The sequence below is a fragment of the Carlito syrichta genome, unplaced genomic scaffold (assembly GCF_000164805.1).
Source record: "Carlito syrichta isolate Samal-C Ts95f unplaced genomic scaffold, Tarsius_syrichta-2.0.1 Scaffold145258, whole genome shotgun sequence".
Taxonomy (NCBI): domain Eukaryota; kingdom Metazoa; phylum Chordata; class Mammalia; order Primates; family Tarsiidae; genus Carlito; species Carlito syrichta.
In genome coordinates this window covers 12,888-25,120 of record NW_007089354.1, presented here as the reverse complement: position 1 = coordinate 25,120, position 12,233 = coordinate 12,888, and the positions used below count along the sequence as shown (strand labels likewise).

The following is a 12,233-nucleotide window of genomic DNA, read 5'->3' as shown; positions in this document are numbered from 1 at the left end:
TTTGCTGAGGATTGTTTTGGCTATTCGTTTATATTTCCATATGAATTCCAGATCTGAGAAGAATGCTGCTGGTAATTTAATGGATATTGCATTAAATTTTTGGGTAGGATGGACATCTTAACAATGATTCTTCCAGTTCATGATCATGGAATATTTTTCCATTTGTTTGTATCATCTTTGATTTCTTTGAGCAGTGTTTTGCAGTTTTCGTTGTAAAGGTCTTTCACATCTCTGGTTAGGAAAATGGCAGGGTATTTCATTTTTTATGTGTGGCTATTGTGAATTGGATTATGCTTTTTATTTGGGTTTGTTTGTTTATTGTTGATATGTAGAAATGTGACTGTCTTTTGCACATTTATTTTATGCTGTGACACTTTGTCAAAGTCCTTTATTAGTGCAAAGAGGTTTTTATAGATTCTCTTGGGTTTTCTAGCTATAGCATGTCGTCTGCAAAGAGGGATAACTTGACTTACTCTTTTTGTATTTGGATACCCTTGATCTTCTCTTGTCTGATTGTTCTAGTTAGGACTCCCAAAACTGTGTTGAACTCTTGTTCTGGTTTTCAGGTGAAATGTTTCCAAGTTCTGTCTATTTAGCAATATGCCTGCTGTGGATTTCTTAAAGATGATGCTTTCTATTTTTGAAGTATGTTCTATCTATACCTAGACGTTTGAGGATTTTTGTCAAGAAGGGGTGCTGGATTTCATCAAATGCTTTTTCCATGTCTAATGATAGAGTCATGTGGTTTTTGTTTTTACATCTGTTGATGTATTTCAATACATTTGTGGTCTTACGAATGTTGAACCAGCCCTGCATTCCGGGGATGAAGGCTGCTTGGTGTGGTGTGTGATTTTGAGATGTGCTGTTGGATCTAGTTGGCTAGGGTCTTGTTGACCTAAGCTAGGGTCATCTAAGTTCATCAAGGATATTGGCCTGTAGTTCTCTTTCTTTGTTGGATCTTTGCCTGGCTTGGGTATCAATGTGATGTTAGCTTCATAAAATATTTGGGAAGAGCCGGGCTCGGTGGCTCAGCCTGTAATCCTGCACCTTTGGGAGGCTGAGGTGAGTGGATTGCCTGAGCCCGCGGGTTCGAGACCTGCCTGGGCAGCGAGACCTCATCTCTACAATAAATCAAAAAATCAGCTGGGCGTGGTGGTGCATGATTGTAATTCCGTCTCCTCGGAAGGCTGAGGCGGAAGGATCGCCGGAGCCCAGCAGGTCGAGACTGCGGTGGCCAGGAGTGGCCACTGCACTCCAGTCTGGGCGACAGAGTGAGACTTCAACTCAAAAAAAAAAAAAAATATTTGGGAAGAGTTCATCTTTCTCAATTGCCTGGAATATTTTCAATAGGATTGGTATCAGTTCCTCCTGGTATGTTTTGTAGAATTCTGCTGGTAAACCATCTAGTCTGGGGCTTTTTTATTTTTTTTGTAGGTAGTTTTCTTATAATGTAGTCAATTTCCTAGATTGTTATTTGTCTATTTAGGGTCTCGATTTCTTCTTGTTTCAAACTGGGGGGGATTGTGTGATATCAGAAAGTCTTCCATTTCCTTTAGATTTTTTAGTTTGTTTCCATACAAGTATACATAATAGTCTCTGATAATCTCTTGTATTTCTTCAGGGTCAGTTGTGACTTGATCTTTTGCATTTCTGAGTGTGTTTATTTGGGCTTTTTCTTCTCTGTTTTTCTTGGTCAGTCCAGCTAGGGGTTCAAGAATTTTGTTTATCCTTTCAAAGAGGCAGCTTTTTGTTTCATTGATTTTTTTTTTTTTGGTATTATCTTTTTGTCTTCAATGTCTCAAATTTGGGCTTTTATTTTGGTGATCTGGATTCTTCTGCTGAAATTAGGATTTTGGTGGTCGTGCTATTCCGGCTTCCTTAGGTGATTTGTTAGGCTGTTAACTTGTGATCTTTCCATTTTCTTCATGTATGTTCATAGAGATATGAATTCTTGTCTCAGTACTGCTTTCATGGTATCCCAAATGTTTTGATAAGATGCTTCTTTGTTTTCATTTGTTTCCAGGTATCTTTTAATTTCTGTTTTGATTTCTGTGTTGACTCAGGAGTTGCTCAGCATCATGCTGTTTAGTGTTCATGTCTTGGTGGGTTTGGGGGGAGCTTTGTTGGTGTTGATATTTATTTTTATTCCACTGTGGTCTGAGAAGGTGCATGACAGTATTTCAATATTATGGAAATTGTTTATGCTTGATTTATGGCCGAGGATGTGGCCGGTCTTAGAGTACATTCCATTTGGTGATGAGCAGGATATATATTCCATGGTTGTTGGGTGGTGTTCTGTAGGTATCAATTAAGTCCATCTGGTCAAGCGTTATGTTGAGGTTCCATATCTCCTTGTTGATTTTTTGTCTTGATGATCTGTCTAGGGTGGTGAGTGGAGTTTTTAAGTCCCTAGCTATGACAATGTTAGAGTCATCTTTTTTAAGTTTACCTAGAAACTGGCTTTATGAAAGTTGGTGCTCTTATGTTGGGTGCATATTATGTTTAGGATGGATATTTTTTGTTGATGGATTGAACCTTTTATCATTATGTAGTGACACTTCATATCTTTTTAAATTTTTGATAGCTTAAAGGATATTTTACCTGATATTAATATTGCAACTCCTGCTTTCTTTTGTGTTCTGTTTACCTGAAATTTTGTTTCCCATCCTTTGCCTTTGAGTCTGTGAGTGTCCTTTCTGGCGAGATGAGTCTCTTGGAGACAATATATTGTTGCCTCATGATATTTTATCCAACTTGCCATCTATGTCTTTTCAGTGGTGCATTAGTCCTGTCACGTCCAGGCTTATTCTTGAGATGGTGAGAGTTTATCCCTGTCATGGGTTCTTACAGATTTTGTTGTTGCTGCTGCTGTTTGTTTGTTGTCTTTCTTTTGATTTTGGGATTGATTTCTGTGCGTTTTCAATCTTTTTTCCTGCATTCTTGTGAAGGGTGGTGGTGGTCTTTTTTTCCTTTCATTTGTGTTTAATACATTCTACAAGAGTAGAACTGGTTTGGAGGCAGTGTAAGCTCTTAAGGGATGGAATATCTGGGAAAGATTTTAATTCTCCATTACTGATGAATCTTAGCTTAGCTGGGTAGGTAATTCTTGGTTGAAATTGTTTATCTTTGAGAACTTTGAAGATTGGGCTCCAAGCTCTCCTCACCTGAAGTGTTTCTGTGAATAAGTCTGCTGTTATTCTAATTGGTTTTCCCTGGTAGGGAGTCTGACCTTTTTCTCTTGCTGCCTTTAGAATTTTTTCTTTTATGCCTACTCTGTGTAGGTGAATTACTATGTGTCTAGGAGTTGGTCTACTCATTTGTCATCTTGCAGGGGTTCTCTGAATCTCTTGTATGTGAATGGTCGTGTCACTGATGAGTGACATTTTCTTGGATAAATTCTTGGAATGCTTGTTCCAGGGTGGTTGCTGTCTCTCTCTCTCTGTCTGCCTCAGGAATTCCAGTTAATCCTAGGTTTGCCTTCTTTAGATACTCGTTCATCTCTTGAAGGTTTTGTTTTTTCTTTTCATTCTTATTCTCTATGTTTTTAACAGTTTGAGTTTGTTCTATATTTTGATCATCAAGCTCTGAGATTCTTTCTTCTGCTTGGCTAAGTCTGCTTTCCGTGCATTTCAGTTTGTTATTTATCTCATTCACTGTATTCTTTATTGCTGTCATCTCAGTTATCAACTCCTTTATTCTTTCCTTGTGTCTCTTCTCAGTCCTATTTATTCTCTCTATTAATGTCTTGATATCTGGGTTTGTTTTTTGAGACCAGTCATTCTGGGGGCTTTTCATTGTTTGTGTTCTGTAGTCTGTATTCTCAGTGTCTAACCTCCCAGGGGTCTGTGTGAGACCCATATTCTTCTTTTGGTTTTTTTGGTTCTTTTGGTTTTTCTTCATTTCCTCCTCCCTTTTTTTAAAAAACTTCTTCTTTAATTCTGTTGTTCAGGGATGGCGGTAACTTTACTTCTGTTTACTCCAGCTCCTATTCTTCCTTATGTGGATCTCTGGCTCTGTTCAATTCTGAAGCTGGACTGTGGGGGGGGGGCTGTACTTTTTTGCAGTTTTGAGATTTAATTGAGGGAGGAGCTGTAATTCAGAAACTGTCTGTAGATCTCAGTATCCACTGATAGGTGCGTGGGCCCTCTGGAACCCTCTTCCTACTGCCTTACAGTCTATCCATGCAGTGGGGGTATAGGTTTGCCCCCTGAAAACAAAGTGAGGTAAGAAAAAGGAAAAGATTGGAAAAAGGATTGAGGGGGCCGAGAGGAAGGTGGAGAGAGAGAAGAGGGAGAACAGGCATACCAACTAACAAATGAAAAGAGTCATAAACAAAGATAAAACAAAAAAGCAAAAACATACAATCACACAAACTGACAAAAAACCCCCTATTGTGCTCTCCCTCAAAAATGCCCATACACAAACAGAAGTCTAAAAAAAGCAGTAAAATAGCAGAAACAAAGCATGTACAAGAATGTAATCACAAACAGAAAGAAGAGAATAAGAAAAAAACTCAGACAACAAACAAACAGATCAAAAACAAAAAAACTCACTCTGCGACAGTTTCTGTAACTCCAGCTTCTTGCAGCTCTGGTCTCTAACCCCTCCCATCTGCTCTCAGCGCTGGCTGATAGGATTGTTTTCGGTGTAGATTGGATGCCTTGTGGACTACTGTGGGAGGAGAGTGGATCAGATCTGGACTCACCTGGCTTGCTGCCACTGTCAACGAGTATCCCACTCAGATCTGTCATATCTGTGCCTGTTGCAGCTTGGGGTGGGGGCGTCTGTCTCTCCGAGTTTGATGAGATAACCTCTGGGTCCCAGGTTGGAGCCTGGGTGGAGCTAGGTGGGGCAGTGCAAGTGTCTGCCTGGTCCCAGGACAGAGAAAGTGGCTCCGGTTGGCATTTCCTCCCCAGTGGTGAGGCTCCTCTCCAGCTCTCCCAACCTGCCCTCTCCACAGATCTGGAGCTCTTGTCACCCTGCTGGCACAGGTGATGGTGTGGGCTGGGTCCCAGGTAGTGAGGACCAGCTGTATTCCCCAGCCTTTTCTAGGAGAGCCCTGAGAACAGCAGACCATCCTGCTCCTGGCGGCTCCAGTTTCAGGGCGGCGGGGGGTTTGCAGTCACCTTTGGAGAAGAGCTCCAGGTGCATGAACCCGAGTCTCAGATGGACTTGCACGCACCCCTGTCACACACCCACTCAAGCAGAGTCTTCTTGGACACTCGCTTTTGTGGAAACTCCCACAGTCCGACCTGTCCCATCGCCATCTTGCCAGAAATCAAGGCCTAATTTTTAGAGAAGTGTTGAAGTCTTCTAATTGCCTGTTGATCTTTCACCTAATTATTCTGTCCACTATTGCAAATGAGGTGTTGAAGTCTCCAACTCTAATTGTTGAATTGTTTATTTCCTCCTCCAATTCTGGCGGGTTTTGCTTCATGTATTCCTGAGTCTCTGTTGTGAAGTGTTTGTATGCTTGTAATTGTTATGTTTTCCTGATGGGTTGAGCCTTTTATCATTATAAAATGCCCTTCGTTGTCTCTAGTACAAGTTCATCTGACATTAGTGTAGTCGTACCAGGCTCTCCTTTGTTACTGTTTCCATGGTATGTCTTTCTCCATTCTTTTAACTTCGACTTGTGTCTTTGAATCTAAATATGTCTCTCATAGATGGCATATAATTAGATCATGTTTTTAACCTGTTCTGCCAATTGCTGGCTTTTGATCAAAGTGTTTATTCCGTTTATGTTTAATATAATTACTGATAAAGTGGGATGTCACCCCTTTTTTGCTCCCATATTCCTCTTTATTTCCTTTTGTGTTGAATAGATACTTTATAATGTCCTGTTTTAATCCTGTATTTGTCATATATTTTTTGAGCTGTTTTCTTAGTGGTTATCTTGTAGATTATAGTAAACATTTTAACTTAAAACAATCTAGTTTGGATTAATACCAGTTTAATGTCATCATTTGTGAAAGCTATACTTCAGTATAGCTCTGTTCCCTCTCACTCCCTTTGTGCTATTATTGTCATACAAATGACATATTATACATTATAAGCCCATCAATATAGATTTATGATTATTGTTTTATTCAGTTATCTTTTAAATCAGATAGAAGAGTTGCAAACAAAAATGCATTTATACTGTCAATGCATTATAATTGCCAATGGAGTTATTTTTACTGGATTCTTCTAGTTCGTCATGTTAATTTGAGTTACTTTCTAGTATTCTTTTATTTTTGCCTAAAGGGTTTCCTTTGGTATTTCTTGTTGGACAACCCTACTAGTGTCAGATCTGTCAGTTATGCATTTCAGATTTTCAGACTAGTGATACTCAACCCATAAATATAATGCAGATATTCCAAAATTTAATAAAAATTGAAATCCAAATTCATTTCATACCTACTTCCTCTTGGTAGATACTTTTAGAGGGTTTTCATCTCTCTGAAGATGATAGAATTGTAATTTGAGTTATGACCCCAGATTAGAACCAAAGCACGTACCAAGCAGTCGGTCAGTTTTTATCGATGTTCTTCTTAGATCATCTCCAAAGAAAAATCATCTTAATATATTTAGTGCAGTCACTGATCCAGTAGTGCAAACAGATGAAAATTCAGTTAAAAAGTAGTTAGTACTGACTCTATGCCTAGAATTGTCTCAGAGAATGGAAGGATAGAATTAATACACATGACATTATTCATAACTCTTCATAGAACTGATAACAATTGATTATAATGGGAATGCACACAACGGAGAGCATTTAGGTTAGAAAAATCAGAGGTAGCTCCATAAAGGAAATGGAACTTGAACACCATCTTGAAGGATAAATGGTGCTGAATAAACAAGGAGAAGCCGGAGGCTGGTCTAGACTGGGGGCATGACATTAGCATTGAGGAGGAAAACAGTCACCACGTAGACCGGCCCTTCTGCTTTAGAGGGGTTTGGGGCTTTACCATGGAATAGTGAAAATTCAAGGTAAATAATGAGTTAGAGAAAAATAAATGCTGTCTTTTGGCTACATTTAAATTATTGTGCAGATAAGTTTTGAAGTTGATGAATTTCTGCTGAATTACAGAGTTTCTAGTGTTGACTACGTGAAATTTTCCAACATTTTTAGGTGTCATTTGCCAATGCTGTATATTGGATTAGAATATGGTTTGACCAATAACTCAAAACTGGCTGAAAGGTTCTTCGGCCAGGCCCTGAGCATTGCACCAGAAGACCCTTTTGTTATGCATGAGGTTGGCGTGGTTGCATTTCAAAATGGAGAGTAAGTACCAGAAGGTCACAGGCCCTTCTGTTTATTCTTTATAAACAGTAACACCTAGGTCACTGGAGTTTAACTCATCAGAGTAACTCTTTAATAGATTTTTATTTTAAATGCGCTGTTTAGAAAGGAGATAGTGTAGTCCGGGCTTGATGGCTCAGTCTGTAATCTCAGCATTTTGGGAGACTGAGGTAAGTGGATTGCCTGAGCCCACTACGGGAAACTTGATGAGACTTCGTCTTTACAATAAATAAAAAAGTAGCCAGGCACGGTAGCGCGCGCCTGTAGTTCTGGCTACTTGGAACGCTGAGGTGGAAAGGTTGCAGGAGCCCAGCAGGTCTACACTGTGGTGGCCGTGAGTATGCCCCTGCACTCCAACCAGGACAATGGAGTAAGACTCCAACTCAAAAAGAGAGAGAGAGCTTAAAAAAAGAAAAGAGAAACTCTTCTCTTGGATTTCCTTAAAAGATCTGAACTTTGTGTGCAGTGGCTCGCGCCTGTAATCCCAGTACTTTGGGAGGTTGAGGCAGGAGGATTGCGTGAACCTGGAGTTGAAGACCAGTGAGGCCCTGTCACTACAGAAAAAAAAAGAAAAGAAAAAATTCTAATCCAATTTTTGCTCTTGGATCTGAGCAATCGCATGTTTTCTTCCATGAGTGGACAGTTCAGATCTCTGATACCCCACAGTGTGACCTGGAGGCACTGTGTGGTCCTTATGCCATTTCTGTGTTGATGTGAGTTGGATTCGCATATTTAAGAAAGATTTGCCACAGTTTTTGAAACAAAAATGTTTTCTGTTTAGTTACTAGTAAATCAGAAAATTAAACTAATTAGAATGACCCAATCTCTGAGTTTCCTGTTTCAGTTGAGGCTTTACTGTATCCTTGAATGTTTGTAGAATAAGTAATTTGGTGTCATACTCATAGATTAGAATATCTATAATCCTTTGCATTTGATTTATACATAAATTTAAAAATAGTGAATTACTATTACTTTATTGTTTATGACATATATGTGTTCTAAAACTTGAATTTTCTAGGTATTTATAAGAAAGAAAACTTAAAACTTTAAAAAAATGAATAGTAATGAATTAATATAATGCAATCAACCTCAGTATTGTGAACTTGTCTACTCATTAAAATGTATTTGTAACCCCAAAATCAAGACAAGGTCCTTTTGTAGTCATTCTGATATGCACAGGGCAGGGAGAAATTTGAGTCTCCTGACATTCACAGTCCCAGCTGAAGTCAGACAGACTCTCTGCCTTTTTGTTTGAGCTCAACTGTAAACAGGTGTACTTTTTGTGGTCTGTTTAGTGCCACATTTTTCACATTTTTGTCTTTTTTGTTGGTGGTTTCACTGTTTAATCCCCATGCTTAGTGAAATACTGTCTGGTGTGCATGGCAATGTGCCTTTCAAAATATTAGAAAAGCTCCATTCAGTATGAGCTATAGTGCTGCTGGTCGTGAATCAACAATATATATCAAATAATAAGATGTCTTTAAACAGAGACACACATAAAACAAGGTTATGCATTGATCAGGTGAAAATATTGTGATCAGAGGTTTGCAGAAACCAAACTGAATTTCCTCTGGGAGCTGTGGTTCAGTATTTGCTAAATCAAGGTTCACAGCAACTTTACAGAACATAAATACTATGAATGACGAGAATCTACTATATCTCTTAAAATCTTGAACTAGTGTGATGTTAGTGCCATAGCATTAATCATTTATTTGACAACTTTGAATTGTAATAATTGTCTCCAGCAGTTTATCCCTTTTCATTTTAGTACTACTGGAAACAGATAATCAAATTTTTCTCAAAATGCTTATACTTGCTAATTTTAAATAATCTTCAACCTTTTCCTCCCTCTATTTTAGATGGAAAACAGCAGAAAAATGGTTTCTCGATGCTTTGGAAAAAATTAAAGCAATTGGGAATGAGGTATTCTATGTAATATCTATAAATACATACATCCCCCGAGTGTGCTTATTGTTGAATGAGGAAAATAATGTAGACAGTTTCTCTCGCCTAGAAGGTAATAACCTAATGTTTATCACAGCAAGTGGCTTGTTAATGTTGGAATTGTTGGAGAGTTAACTGTTTTGCCACATGGTAAGAAATGAGTTTTTTTTAATTAAGAAGGCACATGTTGTATGTTTGCTTCTTAAGAGGGCTCTAGCTTTGAAATGTGGGGTTAATCAAAACTGGTGATTATTTGAAACTGGGAACGTTGATGGTTAGTGGAAACTGGTGGGCACTGTAGCATCTAGTGTAATACACTGCCTTCTCTAGAATTTCAAAGAGCCGCCTCTTTGACTGAAGGTTAAAAAAACAACATTGCAACCGATTTCACTTCGGCAGGATAGAGATGGGGCCACTGTCATTTAAGGGCAGACCTTTTGTCACTGTGCCTAATGTGTACAGAGTATATATTTAGACCTTTCAGGGTTCACAGTGTTTGACTAGGTTCACCTGATGTGTGAAAGGTGTACCCCATGAGTTGGTACTCATGAGCTAACCTTCCAACTAGCAAGGGCATGCGTGAAATTTTTTTTTTTAAAGAAAATAACAGTTTTAGATGTTATAACTTCTGTGGGTGAGGGATTTACATGTTGCCACTCTTCTGATTGCTGATTCTTTCTAATCATACGTGCTTTGTTGTGTTGTGATTTTCACTTCTGTTTCATCCCATTCCTGTTTGTGTACACCTGCCCATGGGTCCCTTCTTCCTTTGCTGTTGGCCCCACCCTACTATTATAGACAGTCAGCTCTGCCTCCTGCCAAGTGGTGGTCTGCCCACCCCCATAAACTCAGTTTTGTTTATTTGTTTATTTGGTCTCTTCTTATTTGCCACCTGAACTTATAAACACTCTATGTCTGTGTGTTTGCACATATATGTATATAAAGCAGGTTCCTCTGCTTTGTCTTGGGTGGTTCTGGATAATCCAAGCATTTTTGTTAACATAGGGTTGCCACTTAACCACCTTATCAGTATCCTAAGCATTGAGTCAACCCTTGCCACTCAGACGGACCCAGCAGCATCAGCATCACCTGGAAGCTTGTTAGACGTGAGACTCTCAGATTGATTAAGTCAAAATCTGCAGACTTAGCAAGATCCCCAGGTGATTCTTGTGCATGGAGAAGTTTGAGAGGCCCTTCCTGAAACCACACAATGAAGTGGAAATTATATTCTTTGGTGATTCAGAGGCACTTTGGAGTCTTACAGGAATTTAAAGTAATGATGTTAAGTATGAAAGCACAATACTATTGAAATGTCTAAATGCCCGTTGAAAAGTTATATGGAAAGGGGGAAACTATTTTTTGACTTCAGACTGCAGCAAATGTCAGAATAGTCAAAGAAGCAGTTATGCCCAAAATCCCTTAGTGATTTGTTTTTCATTCACATGGGCTGTGCTTCCTACAACCAGTCTCAGCAGAGTTGGAGAGTGTGGGTCAAGGCTGTCCATTCATTCAGTTTGCACATACTTAGCAAGTGTTGGCTTTATCCTGGGCTCTGAAATAGGCATTGGAAACACGTGGCTGGGGAGCTAGTGTGACATTTCCTGCCCTCGGATCAACTAGGAAGGGAGTGTGAGTGAGCCAATCGACCGTAAAAATGTAGGGTGACTGAGGACATAAAGGTAGCCAGAGAAGGGCAATCCACCCAGACATGAAGGTGGTCAGGAATGCTTTTGGTTAGAACATCATACCCTGCAGTCCTGAAGGTGGCCAGACATTAGTCAGGTAAAAATGAGGGAGAAGGATATTTCAGGTGTAGAGAATGATGTGTGCAGATTAGAGCCAATTCGGGCTGGCTCGGATTTTGAGTTCACAGAGACTGTAGAGACATGGGTCCAGGAGTGTCAAGTGTGGATTACTGAGGGCCTTGAAAATGATGTTAAAGAGTCTGCACCGTATCCTGAGGCGAGTGGGAAAACGAAAGGGGCTTCAGAAGGGGACAACATGGTTAGAATTTTATGATTGGGGTTCAGGTAAGACTTTGTTAATGGAGAAATGAGGATTAAATGGGTCAGAGTTATGCCCAGGAGGTAGAGGAACAAGCCCTGGTGATTCTTGGAAGGGTCAGAGGTTACAGGGTTCTGTTTACTGACTGGGAGGGCTGGTGTGTGGCATGCTGAATTCATAGTGCTGGAACGTTACTGAGTGGAAATACTGAGTAGACAGATAAGAAGATCTGGTGTTTCAGAGAAAGCTAGAGCTTCAGGTACACAGTTTGAACTTACTCAGCTTGGGTAGGCTCTGACAAATGGTGCTAGTAATGCTAGAGTCCTCGTGAAGTCTCCTTTAGTAAGAAAGAAAAGCGGATAAACCAGTAGATGTCCTGCTTCTTGCTGTGGTGGAGACACACACTAGGAGAGAGCCCAACTTGCAGGATGTGAAATGATTCAGTACAAGCAATCAGGTTGAACAGTGATGTATATAACTCGTGGGCTTGATGTTGCTGTGTTTTAGGTAACAGTTGACAAATGGGAACCTTTGTTGAACAACTTGGGGCATGTCTGCAGAAAACTTAAGTAAGTGAAGTAGAGCATTCCAGAAATACACTTTGTAACTAAAAGTTTGCTTAATTTTGAATAGCCTTTTCCATGTTTTTCTCCACTGAGATCTTATAACTTTCTTGTACTTGACTACTTAGATGTAACAAGCATCAACACTAGTTTTTATTATTTACTTCTGTTAGTTGAATTTTATTTTAGAAACATATTGAGAGCTATAACATTTTTAGTGTTCAAAATTAGTTTAAAAGAAGTAGGACTGTAGGATCTGATTAAAACTGTATCCATATTCTAACTGTTTTCTGCTAAAGGTATTGTGGGTGATAAACAGGTGACAGTTGAAAAGTGGATTCTGGGCCGGACTTGGCGGCTCAGCCTGTAATCCCAGCTCTTTGGGAGGCCGAGGCAAGGGATTGCCTGAGCCCGCGGGTTCGAGACCCGCCTGGGCA

At 39.6% G+C, this 12,233-nt stretch overlaps 1 protein-coding gene across 4 annotated transcripts in view; it reads left to right on the top strand.

Moving 5' to 3' along the window:
• The window catches only part of CDC16 (cell division cycle 16), a 34,719-nt gene that overhangs the window by 15,583 nt on the left and 6,903 nt on the right, over positions 1 to 12,233 (top strand). For all 4 annotated transcript variants that reach the window (XR_002481488.1, XM_021708735.1, XM_008050371.2 and 1 more), the window contains exons 12-14: positions 7,115 to 7,267; positions 9,145 to 9,208; positions 11,741 to 11,802. Coding sequence is in view for 3 of the 4 variants with exons in the window: in XM_021708735.1 (XP_021564410.1) it covers positions 7,115 to 7,267; positions 9,145 to 9,208; positions 11,741 to 11,802 (279 nt within the window). In the remaining variant the exon portion in view is untranslated. The remainder of the gene's footprint in view (positions 1 to 7,114; positions 7,268 to 9,144; positions 9,209 to 11,740; positions 11,803 to 12,233) is intronic.